The sequence below is a fragment of the Schistosoma mansoni genome, chromosome 2 (genome assembly GCF_000237925.1).
Source record: "Schistosoma mansoni strain Puerto Rico chromosome 2, complete genome".
In the NCBI taxonomy this organism is placed as follows: domain Eukaryota; kingdom Metazoa; phylum Platyhelminthes; class Trematoda; order Strigeidida; family Schistosomatidae; genus Schistosoma; species Schistosoma mansoni.
The window spans coordinates 12,958,951-12,986,056 of record NC_031496.1 but is presented as its reverse complement, the minus strand read 5'-3'; the positions used below and the strand labels follow the sequence as shown (position 1 = coordinate 12,986,056).

General features: G+C 34.1%; 1 protein-coding gene across 1 annotated transcript; it reads right to left on the bottom strand.

Moving 5' to 3' along the window:
* Nucleotides 1-13,616: 13,616 nt before the first annotated feature.
* On the bottom strand, nt 13,617-24,749 carry Smp_014850 (putative dreadlocks/dock; the record flags this gene model as incomplete). The annotated part of the gene is made up of 5 exons (XM_018795741.1): nt 13,617-14,009; nt 16,152-16,911; nt 22,805-23,154; nt 24,132-24,515; nt 24,558-24,749. 5 exons carry the CDS (start codon nt 24,747-24,749, stop codon nt 13,617-13,619), a joined length of 2,079 nt encoding a protein of 692 aa, XP_018650023.1.
* Between the last annotated feature and the right edge of the window lie 2,357 nt (nt 24,750-27,106).

The following is a 27,106-nucleotide window of genomic DNA, read 5'->3' as shown; positions in this document are numbered from 1 at the left end:
ATAGTCAGGCCCTTCTCTGAGCATTTCATTATGATCTATCTCAGCCTATCGTAAAGCTGATCTTCATCATCTTTGTTGCGATCATTGGTTGGTGCATAACATTGTGATCCCCTCTCTCTTTGTTTTGAAAGATGCTTTGGTGATTCTGGACCCATAGGATTCCCATCCTATAGGTGCATTACTTACTTCTTTTGACAGCATCAGTGCGACTGACTGCGTATGTGCAGCATTTTCTTTTTCATAACCAGATTACAACAGAACTTCGCTCGTCTAATATCTTCTGTCCAGTGGATTTTACTTATTCCTGGCATTGTCAAGTTGTATTTCCTCATTTCCACAGCTATTTGATTGGTCCTCCCAGTTTGCCACACTGTCCGGACATTCCGTGTACCTATGTTAATTGTTACTTTGGTTGTTGGAAAAGGCATCAGCCTCATGACATTCGAAGAATCTCGGTTTTCACCATGAGGCGTCATAATTCTTCCAAGTGAAGGTCCTTCAATACGGTGAGCATAGTTTAAATGGTTTAAATTGTTTATTCTGATTATCGTTTCTGAACAAGGTTGTTCTCTATGGGATTGGGTCGCCGACCCCATCGTATTCAGTCAACTGATAGAAACCCTTATATTAGTGTTTCTAGACGTTCTTGCATAGATGTAAAAATAGCCACCAATTTTTAAAAAACGTGAAAATTCGAAAATTCAAAATCCGTAAAGAGTAGAAATATTGTATCCACCCTGATAATGAATCCTGATAAATAATGCCTAGGATACAGGGTACTTATGATACAACACTTTTCGTATGTTACATCAAAATATTTTATGTTTGATTATCATGAACAAATAACATTCTAAATTAGATTGCTTTTCACTTTCTCACCTGATTCTTCTCTATTAGAAGTATTATTGCTATTAGTCTCAATAATTTATTGGTTTTGAGTTATGAAGTTTATTCTGATTTTTAAAAAAACTGTACCTAAGAATAGAAGTTCGGTAACTATGGTAACACCATATCCTTCGTTTCACTGCAATTACTTCCAGTTTTTCAGAAGAAATTAATTAATTGGTCATTTTATTAAATTGTTATTGATTTTTGATATTACATTTTCCTTCCTAACAATTCAGGTTAAATACATAAACAATAATACTCCCAATAGACATGAAGTACATAAGAGGAGAAAATGAAAAATAACTGCAAATAATCAGATACATAGGTTAATGAATAAGTGTAAACTAATGTAGCTTATTCATATTGCTGAAGAAAACTATATTCTATCTGATTCTACGATTAGTCGAATTAAATGTTGTCTTGTTCGTAAACCAATTCAATTATTAAATTACTAAAATCTCAACAAAACCCCATTATGATAATAATAATTATTATTATTATTATTATGTGTTCACTGGTGACTGAATCTAAAATGTATTTCCTCAAGTTCTAGTGAGAAATAATGACCAGTGGAGTTCAACCAGGTCTACTATGAGGCAGTTATTTACTAAAGACAATGGTGAACGGTCGCGCAATATCGTGGATTATTTGAAGTTACGTATTAACACCGTGGGATGTTGACTCAGAGGTCTACGTGTTAAGTGATTGCACGCGAGACCAAAGTGCCTGGGTTTGAGTTTTTTTGGTTTTGGATCGTGTATGGGCACTGTACAAGAGTCCCATACTGTGACGAAACTTTTGTCCAGTTCTTTTGGGTTTTTCCTGATGGTCTAGCTTTAATCTTCTCATGGATCCAACTGGTAAATTACTTTAATCTCCACAAAACACCCTTTCTGATAAAAATGGATATTTGCTGATTTCCATTATATGTATTCAATACATTTTCAATTGATCTTAGGTTAAATAACTTGTGAAGATATGACTAGTTTGATGAAAGATTTTGTCATGTCTTGATCAAGGTCGTCGTCAATTTGTTATGGCTTTACAAAATAATCAAAGGACGTATCCTAATTCGTTATCGATTTTATGTCCGGCTTCTATCACGTGAATTATCCACCAATGGAATTACGACTTCTACGACCTTAACACTGTGACAATCAATGACGTTCGATTAGTATGAGTAATCTAGCGTCCTTATTGGTCCCGTGTCCGCCTAGCTCTTCCAATTGAGTCCAGAACACCAATGACAGCTTCTGTTATGCGAATCTATGCGAATCATTTATTTCAAGCATACTCTATTTATATATCAGACAAACAGACCACACACACCATAAATTACAAAATAATATTTGTACAAAATCAAGCCAAATGTGGCTGTGAGCGTGGGAGACAATAATCAATAAACCGAGTATAATTTAAGAACAGTAAATCGTATAATAATAATCAATAGGTCAAAATGAAGCTTACAATAAGATGAATATAGATATACATAATCTAGTTACTGAATAGTTATACAACAGGAATATATATAGAATAATCATCCTGGGAGTCCTGGGAGTTACCCGTACTTACGTCTTCGCTAGGATATAACAGATTTTAGTGTAGATAAACATCAGTGAAAAATCATTAAAAACCAGAGAAAGATTAAAAAGTCTTTTCATTCTAGTTTTACGATCAAAAACAAGGAATTTTTGAAAGAACGATTGTTTTCAATAACTTCGCCATCAGCCTCTTCAATTATAAGTCCCCAATTCTTGTGTTACAATGATAAAAATAAAACGTTCATGAATAAGATCATGTACTGTTTAAATAATGAACATCTTCTTTGGTTACAGTCTAAATTAGTCAAAAATATGTCACTTGTTAGTCTGAAAAGTCATTTAAGAAAGTGATAGGAAATTTCATTGTATGGTGTACATTTTCAATCATTCTAATAAAATAAATCAAGTGAATAAAATACATAATTACAATGTACATCTATGTGATAAAATACTGGTCATTCATACACCAACTGAGCAACATACATATTTTTGAATGTTTTTGATTTGTAGCTTTTGAAAATTTCTACACTTTGAAGTCATGCAATGCATGTTTTTAACCAAAAGAAAGTTTCCCCAAAAAATGGGCAACAAATGAGTGTTCTCAATAAATTGAAAGCATAAACCTTCCAGAACAACAAAAAAACCGGTTTCGGTATTTTCGGTCTATTCGCGTAGATTCCATAAATGGAAAAAGTACGATGAGTAAGTCCTATTGTCCAACATTATTCGGTTTTTTTATATAATTCATACTTTAGTATTTACTATTCAGTCATGGATTTGCATATATTGACTTCTTTTTATTGACTCAAAGATAATCAAAACTTTTTGTTTCCCATAATCTAAAGTTAAACTGCTATATTCACTTATGACGTCTAAATGTGATGTGTGCTACTGATGTTGACAGATATAAGTAGTATATACCATCAATCAAGGGGTACCTAGCCTGTCGTATGCCCTGATGGTGTTCTCGTGACTTTCGGGTTGCCTGGTCTGCCAAAGGCGATGAAACAGTGCACGATGGCATTGTTGTGTGCTAGGTCCAAAGAGGATTGTTTGCTATATGCATGCATATAGGCCCCGTTATTGTATATATTCACCAATCGAATGTGAAATATCTAGCGGCAGAGGGTTAAGAAGACCGAAGAGAAGAGAATAAGAAAAATTAATGATTGGTGTGGAAAAGAAAGAATAATGAAGTTTGAGACAATTGATTGACATTTCGCAAATGAATTATTTACTATAAGTTTCTGAGATTTTACTAACAGATTCTGTAATTTTGTATTCAAATACTTTTTGTTGTCCCCACTTGAGTTCTCGTTCACTACAGGAGTAGCGCTAATAAACAAAAGAATAAGGAGAAACTGCTGCTAAATTTGTTCTCCCATATTAGTACACCTGATGCTCATCGGAACTAATAGGTAACTGAACTAACATATTTATGCCCATGATCATCTTCTTGAGGCCCAGAATCCACTTACTCATCATAATTTGCATACAGTTGTATCTTTGAGAATTGTGAGTTGCCTTGAGTGCTTGATATTATCGAACATATACATCATACAGTTTTCATGATCAACTTAGTTTTTAATGTCCAACACAACAACTTTATTAAATTCAAATTGTTCTTGTTTTTCTTTTCAGGAAACAGCCATAACTGAATCTCATCAACTAGTCTAATCTTGCTTAAAAGATTATCATATTGCTCATTGAATAATGAAGATACTTGTTTTGATATTTATTAAGCACACAGTAACTTTTCTCGTTGATAGCTGTACGTTCACTCCTAGATCTTATTTAAATTTGAACTGATCTCCACAGCCAATATTTCCGTTCAAATATATAATCTTTACTTAACACCAACTGAGATGAATAAGCCTGATTAGAAGCTTAAATCCACATCCAGACTTTATCACAAGTAATGTACATATAAACTATAATCTGACTGTGTAGACTTTCCTCTATTGTTTCATTTTTATTTTTCCGAAATAATTTGTCTACTAAATTATATTATTAGTAGCCATTTTATTTAAACAATATTATTCGACTACAGATCCCAGATAAATAGACTGTGTAAGTCGCCTACCTTCAAAAGTCATGACCAATTGACATAAAGCAAAAGAGAGTGAAACTATCTATAGAACACTAATACTCTGAGAGAGAAGCAAGAATGTTGAGTACATAACATGTTGCAGTGACCTATAAAAAAGAAGGCTTTATTTTTAATGCTGAAATTTGATCAGCTGTGAACTCGTGTAGCAACAAGAGCACTATGTTACCTCTTTCTTTGGTGCGAAATTGGGATACAGCAAAGGACATTTAAAAGAGTTTATCCTGTATCCCGGATAAAAGGCTCACCAAGATAATATTCTTATTTATTTTCAACGTATTCTTATCTGAGAATTAACATACGTATAGGAAGATTTCAGTAGGTTTACATACTTCCTTTATATATTTATTGACGGCAGAGGATATCACATAGTCTCCTGAGAGATGAGATAGGATTCAAGTTTCAGATAAAAAGGTATTTAGGAGTTAGTAAGCTAACCCATGTTTCATAACCTAACGAAAAGTATAAATGTGATATATTCACCTTTAACTAAGCCTTCTGTTTTCAAGTTTCATTTTAATAGACATAAAGACCTTTAGAGCCACAGTAGTTAGGGCAATTTCTCCGTGACTATTACGATAGGATTTCTATCCTTTATCCAGAAACTGACAGACCTGGTATGAGAAGCAGTTAGAATAAATCATAATCACCTCTAAAAATTTCGATTGGTCATTTCAAACTACAGTCTTTACAGACTAACTGAATTTACTGATTTATCAAACGTCAATTTACTTATAAATAGAGCTTTATATAAAAATAGAATAACTTTAACAAGGATCAATCAATAAGAAACTAAATACTGATTTGTAAAATTACTAGTTAGGAAGTATTTAACTGTTTTTTCTTAAAACATAGTAGTTTGATAAGGATTTTTATTCACAAAAGAATGATATATACGGTTTAACGAAATACTTATTAACTGCATCATTCATTCTTATATCTCCTATAGTGAAGAAAAAGTGATTTGTCTGATCGGTTCCATCCAAATAAAAAACGATAGCAATGAATTTGTGTATAAAAATAATGAACCATATAAATATATATTAGTGTTGCCAGATTCTTCCGAATTAAAATTGAGAAAAAACAGGAAATTCACTTAGTATTGTTTGTTTGGATCTTCCCATTGATGTTTAGGACTGCAATTGATCAGTCTCTTATTGGCCTTATGTGCATACTGTGCGTATTGCCTCGACATAACCGTAGTTCACAAGCATTATAAGCAAAGATGGATAGTGGCTAGCAGTGGAATCCAGTTTGACGCGCGTTTCGTTCTATTTGGGACGTGACATCTGGATGTACCTACATCTCAGAGTAGATGTTCACTCTGGAACTCGAACCCAGTACCGTTCGCTTCAAACGCCATTGCGTTATCTACTCAGCTACTGATTTGTAAAATTACTAGTTAGGAAGTATTTAACTGTTTTTTCTCAAAACATAGTAGTTTGATAAGGATTTTTATTCACAAAAGAATGATATATACGGTTTAACGAAATACTTATTAACTGCATCATTCATTCTTATATCTCCTATAGTGAAGAAAAAGTGATTTGTCTGATCGGTTCCATCCAAATAAAAAACGATAGCAATGAATTTGTGTATAAAAATAATGAACCATATAAATATATATTAGTGTTGCCAGATTCTTTCGAATTAAAATTGAGAAGAAAAAAAAAGAAAGAAAAAATTTTTCTTTATTTATTACCCTCACCGAAAAAGGGTGTTCAATTAAGTTGGGTTGGTTTTTTCTCAAAAAAACCAAACTATAATATGAAATTAACACAATCCGTGATGCTGTGAAATCAATATTTAATACATCAATATAGATTTTCATTGATAAATTACATTCATTATAATAAGCTTGAAAATATAATCAAAAGTAAAGTTTTATACAATGTTTAGATACTTTTTTCATTTCACTGGTAAGATTATATGCATTAGTAGAGAGAGAAAGTCAGACTTATTGGAGACATATTTTATCAGCTAGTCTGTGTTTGTTTTTTCAAATTTCTTTGTATATTGTCGGTAGAAATTATTTATATTATCATAAGTGAAATGATGTCATCATTTTATATTCTTTATGGAATAATGAAATTTTTCTGAAATTCATAGTTGAATTCATGAGTTGACTAAAACTAGAAGACCATGGAAAGCCTGGATGCACTGGACGGCCGTTTCATCCTATTCTGGGACTCCTTCGGTCTCGCGCACAAACGCTGAACCTGTAGACCATTGAGCTGGTATCTATCAGTGTTAATGTCTAACTCCAACTATTAAAATCTCTACAAACCCCCATTATGATAATAATCATCACTAGTGACTGACTCTAAAATGTTTTTCCTGAAGTTCTAGTGAAAAACCATGACCAGTGGAGTTCAACCAGGTCTAGTGTGAGGCAGTTACTCACTAAAGACAATGGTGGACAGTCACGCAATATTGTGGATTGTTTGAAGTTAAGTATTAACACTGTTGGATGTCGGCTTGGTGGCCTACGGGCTAAGTATTTGCACGCGATCCCAATGTGCCTGGGTTTGAGTTCTTTTGGTTGAGGATCGTGTATGCGCACTGTTGAGGAACCCCATACTGTGACGAAACGGTTGTCCAGTGGTTTTGGGTTTTTCACGATGGTTTAGCTTTAGTCAACTCATGAATTCAACTATTAAGTTACTAAAATCTCCACAAACCCCCATTCTAATAATTCTATTTTTAAATCAATGAACAAACAAGTTCAAGCCATTTTTTTATCCACTGAAGTTATTATTATTGAAATATTTCACAGAATAAAAATCTAGCTAAGGTCAATTCTATATGAAAATTTACATTAAATTAATTCTTTATGAACTTTATAATCATAATTATAATAGTCATTGTGACTAATTTCCAAATGACAATAATTAAGAATATTTTCAAGTGAACTGATAAATTGTTAAGAATAATTCAATGTTCAATAGATCAATTCTTTAATAAAAGCCATTTTATCCTTCATATATATATATACTATGGAATGTAAAATATGGATGTTAATTATATGATGCTAAACTTGATTGTTAAAAATTAATAACAAATGATCATTTAAAATATGTATATATGTCATTGAATGTGTTTGATTAGACAGATATTTAAAAGCCAGTTAAACACAGAAGTTGTTATTACATATGCGCCACACAAATCTCATTTGATTTGTGTGAGGGCTGTGATACTGCCCGGGTGCCCAAGCCGAAACAGGTGGTTTTATTAGGGGGCCACACCCGGAGCCTTTGACCTAAAGGTCTGATCCATAAGACAGTGGAGCATCGTGAGGAGATGCAGTCCCATGGTAGCCGGTGACCAACGATTGATTGATACGCCATTTGTTCCTTTAGGATACTGGAGCCCATGTGCACCATTGGTTTAGAATCAGGGTTTTCCAACTCCCCTAGGTGGACTTTCCGTGTTCATCAACCCGATTAAAATGCCGGACATTCGCTTTTCGTCCTCTCAATTTCGTAGACAACACCCCCTCCATGAGAAGGCAGTGAGTAGGACTTCTCTGGCAGAGGCTATATACTGGTGGCCATGTGAGAGCATTTCGAGAGGGAGAGAGGACTCTCCCCACTCTCGGCCGTACCAGGGCATTTGGGATCAATGAAAACTGTTAGTAAAAATAGAATCATACCCTAAACTTCTTCAAGCGTATTCACTCAGTGATCAAGTCAGTTATGTCAGCTAGTTTTAAATCTAACAATTTTTTTTAAAAATCTGTTCTAAATATAAATAATCATTTATTGAAAATTTTCACAGTTTTGATTTCAGAAAATAGATATATATTACAGTTAATAAACGATCATACCTTTTTAATGGAAAGGTGAACAAACGTGAGTAGTGAATAATAGTTCAAGTTATTGATTAAAATATTTATTAGTTAGACTAAAGAAATACAATAGCTATGGTGAATATGATATCACAATATTAAGATAACTATCTATGGGAACAGTATTAAACCTAATGAGGAAATAAAATAGAGAGCAGAAATCCAGCTTTGAAGACAGTAAATACGAATAGGAAACGAATTAGATACTTATACAATATACAAAAATGTAGATAAATGATACTTTAATTTGAACAAAATTAAAAAGCAAAATTGAAACTCTTGAATTTCAACAAGTCTTTAAAACTGTTGTTCACAGTTTCCCCCAAAATACTAGTAAGAGATATCATATTGATTAATTACCTATATCGACTGGAATGTGTTACATATGCTCAACCACCTACTACCTTAATGCGTTATTCTAGATAACATAGGAATAAGTTATACAAAAATTGGAAGTCACTGGACCAAGTCATGACATCAGTCTATCAAATGATAGAGTAAGACTGAGCCATGTATGTAAGAGCTGGTTAAGGTTTGCAAAATAACTGTACCTAGTGGTGTTGAAAAGTGTTAACGGGATATAAATTATATCGAAGCATGTTCCGTAAAGGATTATGTTGGGGTACTCTGATTGACTATTTCTTATCCAATTAGCGCTAGTGGATACTCGAAGCAGGCCCTAGAATCTTCTCATATAAAAACTACAAATATACTAACGTTTTCCCTGTTGTAAATCCTACTTCCATCTACCCTTGTTATCTAGAGTATAATTACGTTCCTGTCCAACAGTGTTCTGATTTAGGAACTTGTCGAGTGAAGTAATGTCCAGAATACTAAGCAATGAGAGTAGCTCGATCGTACTAAGAGAAATCATAACAAAAAGCTAACTACCAATATTCATACATACTTTTCAAATTGTATTCATAAGCTCCTGATCTTTTCTATAATCATTGTTGCTACTATTATTCCAACTACTTTGTTATTGATCTCATAGTTCGGTTACATGGTGCCCTGAGCTAACGCACATTTGTGCCGGGTATTATGCTGATTATGACTAACTGTTTAGTAATTGATTTATTTACAGTTCTGTGCAAAATTAACGAACTATAATAAGCATAAACTGACAACGATATTTCACAACTGTCAGGATAAGAATTTTTACTTAAATGGCAGATTGTCAAACAGAGCAGCTTTTGTCTTAAAATATGCTACTAAATGGAAAATACGCATACATTTTTTATATACAGACTTTATACAAAGTTTTTACTCTATTGAAAAAGTATTAGTGTTATCTTTTAGCATATTTTATACAAACCTTTTAAGAATTTATTCAGTTTTCGAAATAATGATCTCATTATGAGAAAGAATAAATAGAATATTTACCAGAGAAACTTTTATATTCCATTTGCTTTTACTTAAGTAGATGTAAGTACCATAAAAAGTTATACAAAACATTATTTGCCGGGTTCCTGACTGGACAGAGAAAACAAAGAACATGGTTTCAAACAAGCCGTCCTCAAGTTTAGTTGCGCAAACAGTAAGTACTATTGAGTCACAACATCACTTCTGCATCCAGACATTAGTCATCAAAGATGTGATTAGAAATGAGGACTTGAATTATCGTATTTATTTGAATGGAATTAGATAGCTGAGCAATTAGAACTAATCAAAAACTCTTAAAACTCGTAACTGGAACTAGGTAGACATGATCGGACGAAATTAAGCTTGATAGCCAAGTTTTAATTCCTTTAGAAAATGACTACCTATTGTTGAACGATATTTATTTGTTTATCCCTTGTATTTTATCTTACGACTGAAGAATCATATTTCAGTGCCGATTGGTCTTGTATATTTACGTCAGTCCATTATGCGACTTGGGTCAGCAATTCAGTCTACCGAGTACTTGTCATTCAACCATTCTGTATCATTGGGTTTCACCTATCGAATGTCATCACATTCATTATAACCAGAGTTGGATGATGGTGCGCGTTTCGCCCTATTTGGGACTCGTCAGCTAGATATACCTACATTCCAGAGTTGATGTTTACTCTGTAACACGAACCTAGTACACATTCCTTCAAATGTCACCACACTACCTACTTAGCTACTGAGTCCAAACAGACACTGACTTGTGCAATAGAGAGAATTTTAATTCATCTTTAAAATTCTAAAATTCCCATCATTCAATAAATTCTCATTTATATAGGAAATTTTTTGTAACGTCCAAATTGAAACAACTATGTATCACACATGGAGATTAAATCTTGGGAGGGTACAGAAAAAACTGGAATAATATGTATGAAGGGAAACCATTACTTTACTTGCCAAAATCTAAGTATAAATGTGCGCCATCGATTCGACCCAACTGAATTTTGCCAATTAAATCTTCGTCTCTAAAATCCCATATCAAACTCTCTAGTGAATGAATAAACCAAGGGGGAAATAATATTTAATATCAAATAAATTAGTGTAATTGTAGACAGTAATCAGCCTACCGTGACGATAATCGTTTTAACATCAGAAACTTGGAACCAAGGTGATATAATTGTATTTTTGCTACTAAACGACCCAGCTATTCCTATTGCTTAGTATTCTTATACAATGACACTCAGCAAGACCCCAAAATCAGAACACGTTGAACAGGAATGAAATTGTATTCAAAATAATAATGGTATGTGAACAGTAATCACTGATTTGAATAACGTTCATATATTTATAGTATATACATAAGAAGCTTCTAGATTTTTCTCCAATAATATGCCCGGGCTGATCAGTTTAGAATTAGCCAATCAGCGCGCAGCAACACCATCATGCATAAAACATGCTCTAATCCAATCTATGTCCCGCTAACACCAGAATTGATCGATACTAGTTAGTGTTTGGTTGCCACATAACCTAGCAAACAAAACTGGCTTTATAAATTGTCTACGTAACGACTACCAACGACGTTGAGTGGATAGAAAACACAACAGATACTGAGTGTATCAGAGTAAAGTAACAGTCGGTAGTTATTTAGTTTTACCAAATAAACTGACCTGAAATTAGAAAGTCAGCGACATAACTATTGACAGAGACAAGCCGTTGATGATTTCTAAGAACAGGCACTTCAGAATTTCGGTAGAATAAACTGACGAACAAATTAACTGTGTTACTCAAATCCCACCACTCTATTAACCCATAAGGGGAAACTGGATATATAGACCCCTGAATGAGAACTTGACACTGCAATGGATGTAATACAAAATCTCTATTAAATTTGTTCACCGTAATTAGGAAAGATAAAAAGATAAGTATTAATCCAATTTCTAATAGATTTGTAATTAATTTACTTGTATCAACAATCTCATAATCAACTCATTAGTTAGATATTAACAGTACAAAAAAAACACAAAACTAATGTTCAAACAGTTCCAGTAAAACAAACAAATCGATCTACACCATAAGTTAACTACAACGAGGGAGCCGAAAAAATTGTCCACTATAAACTCAATCACATCGATTCCATGTTTCGACCGTTGGATGTAATTTTCATGAGTTCAACATAATACTGAGGATGGCGTCAAAGTATGTACTATAGACGAATTCACAGCAAAAATCAAGAGCAGTCAACCAGAACCATCGAATATTAGTTTAATTAATTATCAGGCCCCAGTTAAAATCGTATTAAAATTTAACAGAACACATTGAAACCATATGAACAATAATTCATTTTTAGTTAAATACCTGCAGTCTATTGGGGGAGATTTCAATTTTATTAACATGTTATAATAGTAACTTAAATCGTTAATAAAACTGTTCATCTGTAAGCCCTGTCTTCAAGCCCCAAACGACGTGTACAAAAAGAAAGAACAATAGAGAAGAAAATTAATGAGCAGGAACTGACAAAATTTCAATATAAGAACCATTATCATTACTCATTACACAGAAAAATAAACTATACAAAGAACGCAATAAGAACTTTCAAGCATTAGAATATAAATTATTCAACAATAATGATAATAATCCATTTAACACTTTCCATTGTTTTATTTTTGACACTAAACAAAAAGCAAAAGTAATAAAACAGCAGAAGTAAAGGTACAAAAAACAAAAAAGAAAGTGAAGGATCAATGGAGAACGAAGGCATACAACTACAGTAACCTTATCATAACTAGGTGTGTTGGAATTTCAACGGTATTAAACGGATCGGCAATACAGATGTTCGTAACAAACCGAGTGTCTTCGTATGTATACATATAGATGCATTCATGATCAGGCAGTGAAGATAAGAAAGAATATAATTCAAGTAAAAATTACGTAAAAACCAAATCAAAAAGAAAAACCGAGACAATTAATTTTGTTCTTTTTCTCACAAAATGAACAAATACCGCAAATGAATTTCATAGAAAGTGAAAAACAAACCCACTAAAACTGAACTAACATACACACACATGTACATAAGTTTAATTTTGTAGCAGACTTACAACTAGATAAAATTATGACATAATATGATAATATCTTTACAAAGGCTGACAATTTTCGGATTATGAACACCTAACTTCTATTAGAAATCTCAAAGTTTTACAACTACTAGTGATACCGTTGAGTAATAATGCTAATTGGATTGGTATGAACATTGTGAACAGCAGTCACAGGCCGCAGTGGAAATAGCGTTACTATCAAAGATTAAAATTAGAGGAATTGTGGACGAAAGTCGTGGCGAAATGTAGAGTACGATAATGCTTTGATTTATGGAAGTAAAATCTATTAATATCCCAAATTGAATTAGAAGTGGAAAAAAAGCGAGAAAATATGTATCAACACAGCTTGATGAGTTAGAAGAAGTAATTACATGCAATCAACATATAGTAGGTTTTCGATAATAAAAATTTCCAGGATATAATATAATATAGCATGACAGCACCGGTGAGAGACAATACTGAAATGTTCCTCAGTTAAACAGGGAAATATGAAATGTGAGTGTGTATATATGATGACAGAGAAACGATTACACTCCTTTCAGGTCATAATGTAACCAAATAATCAGATAAAAACCACTTAATCTGAAAGATAACGTTATATATGCTTGACAATGATTTCATTTTTACCTAATAACACTTCCATTCTAAATAAACAATAAATTAAATTAATTGTAAGCAGAGCAATAACATTGGTGGTGAGTAATGAAAACAGAACAAGAAAAATTATAATTATTGCAGAAAACAAAATATTTTTCGAAACAAAACTAGAAAGTTTAAGAAAAACGATTGTGTGGAGCAGTAATAGACTGATGATAGGTTGGGGTGTTCCCACTACTACCACAAACTGGAAGAAAATACGTAGATGATACCGACGATACAGTGTTAATACTTTTAGTTGGAGTAGTAGAAGTAATATTATTAATACTATTACTATTATTATTACTCTCGTAAAGGATTACTGATTTAATACCAGGATGAACAAAAGGTTGTGTAAGATAATGTTTCTCATGTTCATTTTTAAATATTGGATGACTACCATAATGCTCGATAAGATCATCAATACAATTGAATACTTTCTGACCAATATGGTATTGTCCTTTTTCAACATGTACTTTGAAATTTCTTGTTTTATTGCCTGCATTGATAGTTATAGTCAAATCTCCGGGCTATTGTATAAGTCAGTATAAATAAATAAGAATAATAAATCAAGCTTTATTATATGTTTATTTTATGTATGCAGGTGACGTAATGAAATCAATTTATTAAGTCGAATAAAAAAAGTATAACATGAAATTCTACTATAACAATTTACATGCTGTGAAGCTGATCAATCACGTCGTGTTATACACATACAAAATTCACTTACCAAGTTTAAAGGTTTAGAAATTCAGCTTTTAGATACACTACTAAATGTGTGAATAATCAATGGCACTACTCGTCTACTCAAACCAAAGTTGATGAAACGAGGTTAGAATGTTTCACTCACCAATAACTTTTATCAGTAAGTCACTGTACATCATCAAGAGAGGTATTAAATGATTCAGACATAAAACAGAGGTGTGATAACATACACACTAAGCATATCGTACTTAAGCAGTTGATCAGTATACCCATATACAGTACTCTGCAGCATCTAAGTGTAAAGTACTACTACAAGACTAACAGAAGATAATGCTGACTACTTTTTGTGGCGAGTCGCTGGGAATAGTTAAAAGGTTCATGTGATTAGATAGCTGTGTTAGTGACGGTGGTATCACGGTAGACGACAGTTTCTTTTGTATAGATGAAGCTACAGAGATTTACGTGAATCGGAATAAGCTTTGACTTCAAAGTGATGTTACTTCGGCCATTAAAGATCTGAAACACAATGTTGCGATACAATGATTACTGCTTTACACAGATAAAACCCAATATTTCTAAACTAAGAACCTTTGACGGATATGGATTGGTTTTACAACACGATTGTGTTCGACGCATCTCTTGCAGTCGGTAACAACACCAATTCAGTAACGCTGAAGTCTAATAATCCATGTACATAAACAAACTTTTACTGTAGACTTGTGTTCAAACAAAATTATACAGATATATTACCAAATCCGATAACACAAAAATCAAAACCTTCATAAATGTTGCATCATATAACTATTCATTTCAGATTTAATCTGTAATTAAAAGACCAAGTATCTAACTAGACATCAACAATATGAAATAATAAAATTCCTGGTTATTTATCGTTCTTTTCCAAAAGTTAAAACACAAAAATCAATACACAGTATTTTTTTCCGGGAAATAGGTTACTCGTCAGTTGTCTAGTGACAGAGCACATAAACATCCATACAAGTACATAGAATATATATATATATATATATATATATATATATATATATATATACTTCCTCTTAACAAATATTGATCTACATTAGATGGCCTGTCTGAAATATGAAGAAGAGAATTACATTTATTCTCTCTTTGGGCATAAATCATATCTTGAAATTCAACAACATAATAGCAGCCTCGTTATTGTTATTACTATTATACCAATTCCAATAGTAGTAACAATATATTAATGATGATAGTGGCAACACAGCTCGCCTGTTGTTATACCCCCAACTCGCAAAATAATTACTGAACTGTAATTTTTCCCACATATCTATTGATGTTATGCTATTTATCTGATTGTGCATATTTTCTGTGTATTAGTAACTAATAATTATATTGGATTTGTAAAGCTTTGCGAAGTGGATTAGAAAATAAAACGTAATTGCCCAATATAATGGAGGAAGAAAATCATTTCAACAATATGATAATAATATTAGGCATAAATTAAGTTACAGACAATGGTAGATCGAATATTCTAGTCTTTGAGATGATTTTCATATCATAAAATGAAACTGACTGGAAAATTTTTAAAGTTTGTGAAGTCTATGTCACATCTTTGGTTTATTTTTGGGATTCTTCAACAATGTACACAACAACGATCTTAGATAAAATCTAAACTACGGATTTTAGTTCTCACAATAAGCATTACAACACTAAATTAATGAACTTAAAATAACATAGTAAATATTTCCAAATTTCAATAAAACAAGAACAAACTTGTTCAGTTTAAACTAATTTACGATCGCCTATGAAAAATTAATAAAATCGAAAATCTTTGTTCATTGATTATTGTGAAGGATTTTCAAACATCAACATCACGTACACGGTTTGAGCAGTAGTGCAATTGCTCATCATTTGCTTGACAATGGACATGATATAATAGAACCAATTTGCTTTACAACTAATTCATGTTACTCATGAAAACTTACATGAGATTCACTATCGCGAACGATGAATTCACCAGGTAAAGAATGTTTACCTAGCATTTCTTCACATTCAGCGCGTGAAATAATACCCCAGAACCATGGTCGATTTATATGCAAGCAACCTGTACTAGACTGTGTAGCATAATTTAGCCTCAATGTTTCTCCATCAGTAGGCTGTGACTTATTTGTTACCATATAACTTGAATTAGTCACAGATATCTGGTTACTTCGAACAGAATGGCCAAAATTCGTAGACTGACAAGATAATGGTTTGTAATTTGAACTGAACGGTTTGCCTAGTGTTGTAGTTGCCGTCGGTGGTGTTGTGAAAACAGAAACATAATTATGTGGTACCAGACCACTTTCACCACGATTATTGCGACAGTGCCACCAAGCTGGATCATCAGGAGGTTTGCTAAGTACTTCCAAGACCTCATTTTCACCGAAAGACAGCTCTGCTGCATGACTACGCACAAACGGGTAAAGAGTTACGACAGTTTCATGTTGCTGTTGCTGACCTTCATGACAAGGTGGATCAGTACCGTTATTACGTACTAGCAATTGCGGTTGTTGATGTACTTGTTGTTGGTTTTCTGTAATAGAACCAGGATTCAAAGAATGTTGTTGGTCATAATATTGATAAGCTAAATATTGCGCTTGAATTTGATCTTGAGTATTTGAAATATTTGGCACAGACAAATCATTTACATCCCGATTAAGTGTACTTGAATTTAATATACTGGGTTGTGAACTACTTCCAGATCTGTAATGTTACGTGGAAAAATGACATAAATAAACATTTAATGATTTGGTGGACATATTATGGTCGTTGATCATGATGTGAAAAGCATGTTGACACTAACACTCGTTCAACCTACATTTTCAGAATGAATTTTGTACTACAAGACTGTAGACCTAGTTGAAGCATTGAAAGCCTTTTGTCAATTGATATTGACAATTCGTATCTGATTAAACCATTGGTGGTGAAATTAACCGTCCATTCAAATTTAAAGACTCAATAGATAGAAAGATTTTGACTTGCCTTTAATTACATGGACAAGAGTTGAGACCTAACAGCCGGCTGAATATTGCAGTTTAGACGGTATGATATCTTGAAAACAGCTGAGAAAGCTAGAACTCAATATTTTTCTTCATTTTTAGTCCTTGCTTGTTTAAACTAGAAATGTTTCCTAACAAGTACTTCGAGTTGTACAAAACGTATGACAATAAAAAAACTGTGGGGATGTAGAAATGTACTGTAATTAGGAACAATGTAAACCAATATTTTGTAAATCGTCTACAATTTAGTGGATGGTGTATAGACATACAATAAGAGTTCCGTTTGTTTAAACACAGACAACTATTTTCAGTAGTGATTTATTAGAACCAAGACAATGAGCTTCCTTAAATTATCACAAGTATGAGTCAAGCAATACTTAGTATGAAGCTAAAATGAATAACGTTTATGTTTAATGATTTCGGAGCAAAATTTAGAATGCTGCGAATACTGACTGAAGGCTTGATGGTGTTATTATCAAGTCGACGACAATGATAAGCGTGAAATAGCTAATAGTGACAGCTATTTTGTGTTTAAATATCCCTCCAATTAGAGACTGACCAGTTGCAGTCCTAAACACATCGATGGGAAGATCCAAACAAACAATACTAAGTGAATTTATCCCTCCAATAGTTTAACTGTCCTGAAAATTAAATAACTTACGAACATTTCTAACAACCTTAAATGCTTCCATTTACTGGCATCAAATGTTTATAACTACCTATTTCAGACCATTTTACTAATTTTTAACAGTTTTCATGTTATGTTTAAACTCTCAGACACAATTTTGTTCCCCAGTTGAAGGAAACCTTCGAGCTTCTGGAACTAAAATAGCGATCACGTTACTATTCGCATCATTGTTTCTTCTAACCTGAAATTTGGAATTCTTTAAAATTAAATAACTAAATGAAACTTCATAATTTAATACAAATTTCATTTATTACATGAAAAAATAAGAGATGTTAATACACATATAAATAATAAAAGTACATGAACTTCAGCCACAGACTAACTCCTATGTCTACTGTGTTCAACCCCTATAAAATAACAGACTTATATGCTTGTCCCGTACACACTGTTAATGACTATAGCGTTGATGGAATAGCAAACCGACTACATGAATTTACACAAGTAATCTTAGTTTATTAAATGACTGATGAGTTAGTTTTATCAACATCGCAACTATTTAAGACTTTTAACAAGCAGAACACTAATTCATTCATTTTCACTTTTTTCTCTATTAATAAATTTCTATTTTTTCCCTTACGTAGGTTTTCAAAGGGTTGTACTCTGACAAATATAGAGGGTATATAAATATAAGACAGCAATTAACGACAGTCGAACAAGAGTAGAAAACCCCAAGACACAGAACGAATACACAGAATCAAATCAGAGAGTGAAGAGGTGCATTAGAGCTCATAAGTGGTAGCACATAGAAGGTCTAGCAATCTCAGTGGAAAAAGCTGCAAGAGAAGCGAATATGCAACAACCACATGATACAACGAAGAAACGAGCAGGGAAGTATAGTAAACGAGATAGACAAGTCAACGACAAAGAAGGTAAGCCAATCACTGAAATTCCAGTCCCAAATGCCCTGGTACGGCCGAGAGTGAGGAGGCAACTCTCTCGAGCTGCTCTCAAGTGGCCATGTGCATAAAACAACTGCAAGGAAAGTCCTACTCACCGCCTTCTCGCCACTGGGGTGTTGTTTACGAAATCGAAAGGACATAAAGCGAATGTCCACTGCTTTAACCGAGCTGATGGATATGGAAGACCTACCTAGGGGAGTTGGAAAACCCTGGTTCCAAATCAGTGGTGCACGTGGGCTCCAGGACTATGATGGAACGAATGGCGTATGAACCTACTGTTGGTCACCGGTCACCATGAGACTGCATCTCCTAACGTTGCTAAACTGCCTTGTGTATTATACCTTTAGGTCAAAGGCACGGGCAGTGGCCTCCTAAGAAAACTACCTGCTTCAGTTTGGGCAACCAGGCAGTATCCCAGCCATCACACAAATCGAATGATTTCGGTGGCGCATATCTATTTGGTGCCTCCTTTTACCAATGTATATGTGTTCAAATAAATAAACAAATAAACTGAAATTCAGGAACAGTGGAACAGGTGAGTGGAACACTTCGAGAAACTCTTGAACAGAACAGCTCCATTGGATCCACCAGATATCGAAGCAGCACACACAGACCTTCTTATAGATGTCACTCCACTGACAACCGAAGAAGTCAGGATGACCATCAGACAAATCACTAGTGTTAAAGCAGCAGCTGAAACAATGTAGTCACATATAGCACTGACTGAAAACATGCTCCATGTTCTATTCAGGAAGATTTAGGAGGAAGAACGAGTACCGATGGACTAGAAGGGAAAGTTTCCAATAGTTTTGCTGAACAGCATGAAAGATTCAGTAGACATCCAACTTCGAAATCAACAGGCAGAATGCCATAAGGACTGGTCGTGCACAGACCAAATCGTGAAACTACGGATCATCGTTGAACAGTCAATTGAATAGAACTCGTCATCATACATAACCTTCCTTGACTATGAGAAAATATTTGACAACCTGGAGACGAGAACTTTACGGAACCTTCTTCGACACTATGATGTAGTTGAGAGAATCATCAACATCGTTCGGAATCCATACGACAGATTACACTGAAAAGTGGTGCATGGAGGACAGCTCAAACATGTATTCTAAATGAGGACTGGTGTCGAACGAGGCCGCTTACTCTCACCCTTAATCTTTCTTCTGGTGGTCAAATGAACTATGAAGACCTCCAAATCTGATGTGATGCACGGAATACAGTAGACAACTTCGATGCAGCTAGACGATTAGGACTTTGCAGATGACTTAGTTCTAATATCCCAGAACCACGACGCGCTATGCTGACTAGTATTGGGGATGGTTGGAAGAAAGTTAGGGGCATCAGTGCTTGAAGTCACTAACTTCTAGTCTGAGCCATGTTGGTAGATGCAGACTACTTGGTTGGGGTCCGCGTGACCATCGTAGCCAATGGTTGGAGACTGTGTGACATGGCTCAGAAACGATCACAATAGCGTAGGTGTATACACTCTTTATCTTCCCTTATACCTTGAAATTGAAATTGCTTCATATCTGTCTTTCTTCCTGTACTATATCCTTATATACAACCTTTCTTTAATATATTACCACCAATAAGTTAACTACTATGAATTTGGTGTTCACCTTGTTGTGCTAATGAGGTATGGCAAGTCGGACCGATGCATATATGTGCCTGGTCCTACGTTGTAGCTGACTGACTGCCTCTATCCCACACACACACACACCAACCACCAACGAAAATGGCACAAGTATTTATAAACAATGGTCTACGCTAGATACTCAATGTCCGTTGACCGGATAACATCAGCAACAACCTACTATGGGGGAAAACAAACTAACTTCCATCTGAAGAGGAAATTAGAAAAAGACGTGGGAGGTGGATAGGACATACATTGTGGAAATTATTAGACTGTATCACTGCGCTAACTTGGAATCGTGAAGGCAAAGGGAAAGGAGGATGACCAAGGAACACATTGCGTCGGGAGTTGGAAGCAGACATCAAAAAAATGAATAGCAACTGGAAAGGATTGCCCAAGACAAATTTGGTCAGAGAATGCTAGTGGGAGGCCTATGCTTTTCTACGAGGAGTAACGGCTGTAAGTAAATAAGTACATGTGCAGGTGATAACAAATGAAACACGCTTAATGTTGTACCGACATTTACCTGGCCACTACTAATTTATGTTTGCTGATGTGAATCTTAATATAATTGAGATAGTAGATAAATCCAACCATTACATTACATTATTACTCACCTAAATCTCGACAACGATCAGATTCCTAAAGAATCTTTTATTTTATCGATGCGAAATTTATGTTATATACTCAGAGTTTTTGTTTGAAATTTCCGAATCAAATCTTGTTGGCAAGTTTGCTTAACAAGATTGCATCGCTTGTACATTCCAAAACAATTAACATAAGTTATGAAGAAGTTAGACTTAAACATATTTATCTTTAAAAATATAGGTAATGTGAATTCTGTGAATTCGCATCCAAACTTTAGAGTATATTTTTAAAGTCCCTAAATCACGAATCAAAATAATCAAACTTTAGGATAATTTAACATTTTACGAAATACTAACACCTAATTATTTTGAATAATCGCTTAATTTTATTCGTGTTATTCGTTCCATCTTTGCAAAGAATACTGCTATGACAGTATTGTAAAAATAAGGAAAAATTCGGTGTAACATTGACATCCACATATTCAAACAAGTTGCCAATATTGAGTTCAACTGTTTGAACTATCGAATTGTATAAAACCATGTTTATCAGATTGTCCAAATCCTAGAGCTTATATATAGTAACAAATAGATTTTATCGAGTGACCATAAAATGAAAACTTAGCTACTACTATGCTCTAAAAACTATATCAGTTGAACTCCTAAATTAACTATAACATTTAATAGACAAAGAAAACTTTAATTATATTTAATATATATTTACAGATTCAAGTGATTTAGGAGTTAAAACGTTTTACTTCAAAATCCATCTACTACTCTTAATCTTCCATGAAATCATCAACAATTTTCTTCAACTCTTCAGTTATTTCCAATATTTTGATCTATCCTTCTACCTTTATGTACTATAATTTTAACATTATTTCGTTATCAATTTATTTTCCATATATTCCAAAATTCATGTGATTTATTTATTTTGAATGTCAATCTTTTAGAGCTAGTTTTACTGCATAAACTAATCGGTCACATTCGCCAATTTTTGGTTTTTTCCCACCCCGATTGGTTTATTTACCTTTGGATAGGTTATTTTATGCAGTCCCATGGCTTCTAATTTCCGTCCCCGTTCTCGATATTAGAGTAATTACCATTAACAAAACATGATTTAGTTTTCCGAAACTAAAAAAGTCTATGTGTAACACAAACACATTCAAATCTAGGTAATTGATTAGTAAAGCAAATAATAGGAGAAGCTTGAAAAATTCATGATCCAAAAAGAAAAAGCACAACTAAATTAGAACGTTTCACTACAACTTACACTGTAAACAGTCTTCATGTACACTAATAATAATCATTCTGAAACTCACCAAGTACAAGTTTATATTCTTTACTATTAGACACATTTTCTCGTGTGAGTTAAATGATACTATCCGAGTACCCACACTAAGTGACATAAGTGAAGAGAGCTTGGAACATCCAACCTGAATACCCTTATTTGTTAATCAAACTGAAATAAGATAGTCTGCTACTTTGGAATAAATATTTAAAAGCACATTTTCACAATCTAAACCGTGTATAACAGATCAAACGGTCACGTTAACTATTAATTTACCCTCAAGCTATGTCAAAGCTATATTTTAGGTAGAAATTTCTATTTTGACAACATTACACGGTAATTAATTTATGTTACAGATCAAAAAAGGACGAAACACCTATCCAATGACTGATTGACATAATAATGACCCTACGGATGATATTGTTAGTCCATGACTAGAAAATACCTCAAAAGTGTACGGATGAATAAAATAGAACCAAAAACTACTTACCTATTCAGATTTTTTGATAAATCCAATGTGACATAGTTTGATGGAAACCATCCCATTCGTTGTGGTTTACCTTCGGTAATTAGAATACCACGCCACCAACCATCTGAACTTTTTTCCAAAACACGAATTTTATCGCCTCTTTCAATTGACAATTCATCTGGTTGACAAGCAGGATAATTGAAACGTGCTTGACATATTTGACGACCTAAACCAGTCCCAGTGCCAAAATAGGACGTATTATTTAAAGTTCCTGTCATAATATTAGTAGTTTGTTGGAACAGTGATAAGGAAACATTTACAGCGCCATGTCCATTTTGATAATTTGGTATGGAATGCTGATTAAAAGTAGTCTGGATAGTAAGAAATAGGATTTGAACAAGTTTAATGAAGCCAATAAACTTGAAACAGCTTATCAATCTGTCGAACTTTTAACTAGACGTCTAACCCAGTATGACTTGTGATAATTATTTTAGACTCATGCTAAATTGTTGAATAAAGATGATTTACTGAGCACTACTTTTATCATACAACTCAATTGCAATCGTAGTATGAAAGAAAAAAATGGTCAACCTTATTAACTTTTTAATGAGTCTTTTGGGAAATTTTTGGATAGAACATCTTGTTTCATGGAAACAAAAAGTACGTTTGATAATGCTAACACAATTATGTCCCCAAAATACACCATATTTATTAAGAAAGACTATAACACCTTTGATTGATGTTTCAACAAGTCATTAAAAAGACTTACATTTACCTAAGCACTAGTTATTCGATCATGTCCATGAAAAAGAGTTGCACTTTACTGGGTGCTTATTAAATTAGTGATAGATCTATACACAATACAGGGTACCAGTCTTTTTATGGGTTCCACTGACCGAATACATCTAAACTTTGATTAGAAAGAGCATATGGAGTTTTGATCCAAAACATTGTGCTCGATGCTAATGGACCTGTACTTTTAGTTGTTCGATGATTTTCTGTTTTGCCAAAAATACCTCTGAAGTACCTACTGGTATTCTGTGGCAATACTTTGAGGTTACAAGAAACAAGATTTCAGCATAAAAGACTTGCACAGCCAGTTTCTAAATCTATTTTGCGGTATCGATTTAGATCATATGAACTTTGGGGAACACAACTGCTTTATCTTACATCCCAGCCGTTTTTTTAAATATCGCTTGTGTAACATCTAAGATTTTTAGCTCTTAACACTACTGCTACTTGACTTCACACGTCATTGTCGTTCCATGATACCATGATTTCGTGTTTACATGAATTATTTAGTTGCATGAGGTTATTCATACAACCTGATTAACGTCATAAAAATTACCTGAGGGTAAGCTTGTCTTGCATCAGATTTCGACATCCAGTTGATTGATTCACTATCAACTGTTTTATTTGCATTTTGAAATCTTTTCGCATGTTGAACGGATATCTGGTTATTTGAGGGGATGGAAAAGCTGTCAGAAATTCCTTCCTGAAGTCGCATATCCGCAAATGCTTGACTTGGAGGAATTAAGATACTTGTAGACGCAGATGTGCTGGCAACTTTAGCTCCAAGGGACTCTGCACTTTCATGTCTTAAATCGAAAGCTGAAAAGCCATTACTCCCATCCGGGGTAGGTGAAGAAGGATTAGACTGTCTAGTGCTTGTTGAACCTTCCTGACGATTTTTTCGGCGCCCCAGAGTATTTCGCAAACTTGAAAATATACCCTAAGAACGTAATGTCATTTATAAATAGTAACAAGTACTTACTTGTTTTGAACGTTTAACATAATTGCTAGGGACATAGCCAGTCTTTCCAAAGGAATTCATTACTTTCCACCAATGTTGGCTATCATCGATAAGCGTTAATTTTTCGCCTTTCTGAATTCCAAGCTCATGACTATCTGATGCCTCATAATCAAATTTCACTATCACAAAATCCGTATTTTTATGAGACATCATCACTTTGCAAAAATGTAGAAAACAATAGTGATTATAATAATAGTAATGAACAGATTAATTAAAAGAATGAGCAGAAAACTTGGAGAATACTTATGACGATTATACCACATGTTAATCTCGGAAATCACACTCCGCGTTAGATAGTATTCGGTCCCCTTAACTCTAATGGATGGAAGGGGCCATGAACTTGTAAATGTATGGTTAGCATGTGACTAAAAACTCAGTCCTTGGAACGGAAGTAGACAGTTCAAGCTACCATTATAGTGCGGCAAATAAACCGAGACCACTAAAAATCATGTAAATTATTAATTATGCACAGGCTAGTGTACACGGTAACAATTATGATGCTAGTTATCCGACGCTTAGAAGATAATGAGACGATTGGATCCACCAACTAAAAGTAACGTAGCTTAACCAACGATCCACAAACCAAATAAGTATATATTGAGCAGAGATGTTACTTCCAACTAGGTACATATAACGTATGCCCAACCACCGACTGCCCCGACGTGCAATGTTTTGTGGTGTAGGAGTAGGTTGGAAGAAAGCTAGGGGCGGCCAGACCAAAACGTGGCACAAATCCATCAAGTCACTGACAAGTGGACTGAGCTATGCCGATAGGTGTAGACTACCTGGTAGGGATTCGCGAGATGATAGCAATCGATGGTTAGAGACCTTGAATGACATGGCCCAAAATCGTTTGCAATGGCGAAAGTGCATCCACTCTTTGTGTTCTACCAAATTCTAATTTTCTGAATTCCTCATGTACCTATCCTTTTTCTCTTTCCAAATTAATTTCACTGGATTATACTCCCTCAATAACATCTTCAAACCCTAATCTTTCGGATTACTGCTTATACTCTTACTACTTCTACCACTATGGGATTGGAATCGACAACTGCATCTCTGTGCTAATGTGGTATGGCGACTCGAACTGATGTACGTACGTACGAAGTTCTACGTTGTGACTGATTGACTGACTGAGGTACATATAATGACCATAAACATAAGACAGGAGTCGGTTGAGTACATTACTCAAGTAGAGAAAATGATTAAAAGTTTGTTGGGCTGGGTTCAGTATGTGTATATGTTCTTATCCTCTCATTTAACATTTCTAGTTTTTTTAGGTGTCTGAGATCTTCCCGGATGGCCTTAGAATACCAAAACTAAAGAGTAGCAAAACTTATAAAACATACGTAACTCCAATAGCATGGAATGGGTAAGACAATTAGCTGTGTAATCTATCTTAGCATATGACTTCCAGTCATTCATAAACAACTTAGAACCCGATACATATGCACATCAGCTCAGGTTACTACACAATATAGTGACGGTATCAGAAGTAAAAAATAGGCACAGAAGATATGATTATCGAAGAAAATACGAATTCATGGAACAGAGGAGTATAAGACAAATTCGAAATTCAGGATCTAAGGAAAGACAAAGAGTGAATGAGGCATTATGGATAGTCTCAATCCATGTAATCGAACGTCTCCAACCAGATAGTTTGTACCAGCCAACGAGACTCAGTTCAACAGTCAATGGCGTCATGAACTCACGTCCTATCTTGGTCTAACCGGACTTAGTTTTCCTCCAAATTACTCCTACAACAGCCAACATTGCACCTAAAGGCAGGCAGTGGTTGGAGAACAAACGTTGATGAAGATTCCCAACAAAGTAGTCAGAACCTAAGCGATTACCACAAGAGAAAAGATAAACATGTACATACATACCTCTCAAAGGCAGAGTAAGGTAAGCCTCGCTTGAGTTTAGGTACGAAATTACACAACACATTAGTCATAGCTATCGGAAATTTGTGCTAGTCAACAAAAGGTTGTAGCTTGTACAAACTGTAGATGAAACTCATTACTGAACATATTATAAAGTCTACAGTGTCTGTGTAAACGGCACTTTCCCAAGGTTACTTATCATAATTTATTGGGTCCACTCACGCTGCAATGTGAAGCAAATATAGAGATGAAGATGAGTTTCTGTTCCTGATCTCAATTATATCTAACTCAAATTAAGTCTATTAAGAACAACTACAAATGCAGATTCAGTCCACTAAAGTCACTTTAGTACTAATACTTATAGGAATACTGGGACCGAAACGGCTGTCATTAACGTTACAGACCCTTGAGAATTTATACACGAAGCAGGATTTTTCCAACAGGAAATGAGAGACATCGTTATAATCCATTGGGATATCAAATCGAAATAGTTCAGAAATAGGAAATTTCAACGGCGAGAATTTTCATGGCCCCAAATAAATCAGCTTCATGACTAATCAACTTTAGGCATTTTAAGCTTAAATCTTTCACGTTATATATATATATATATATATATATATATATTAC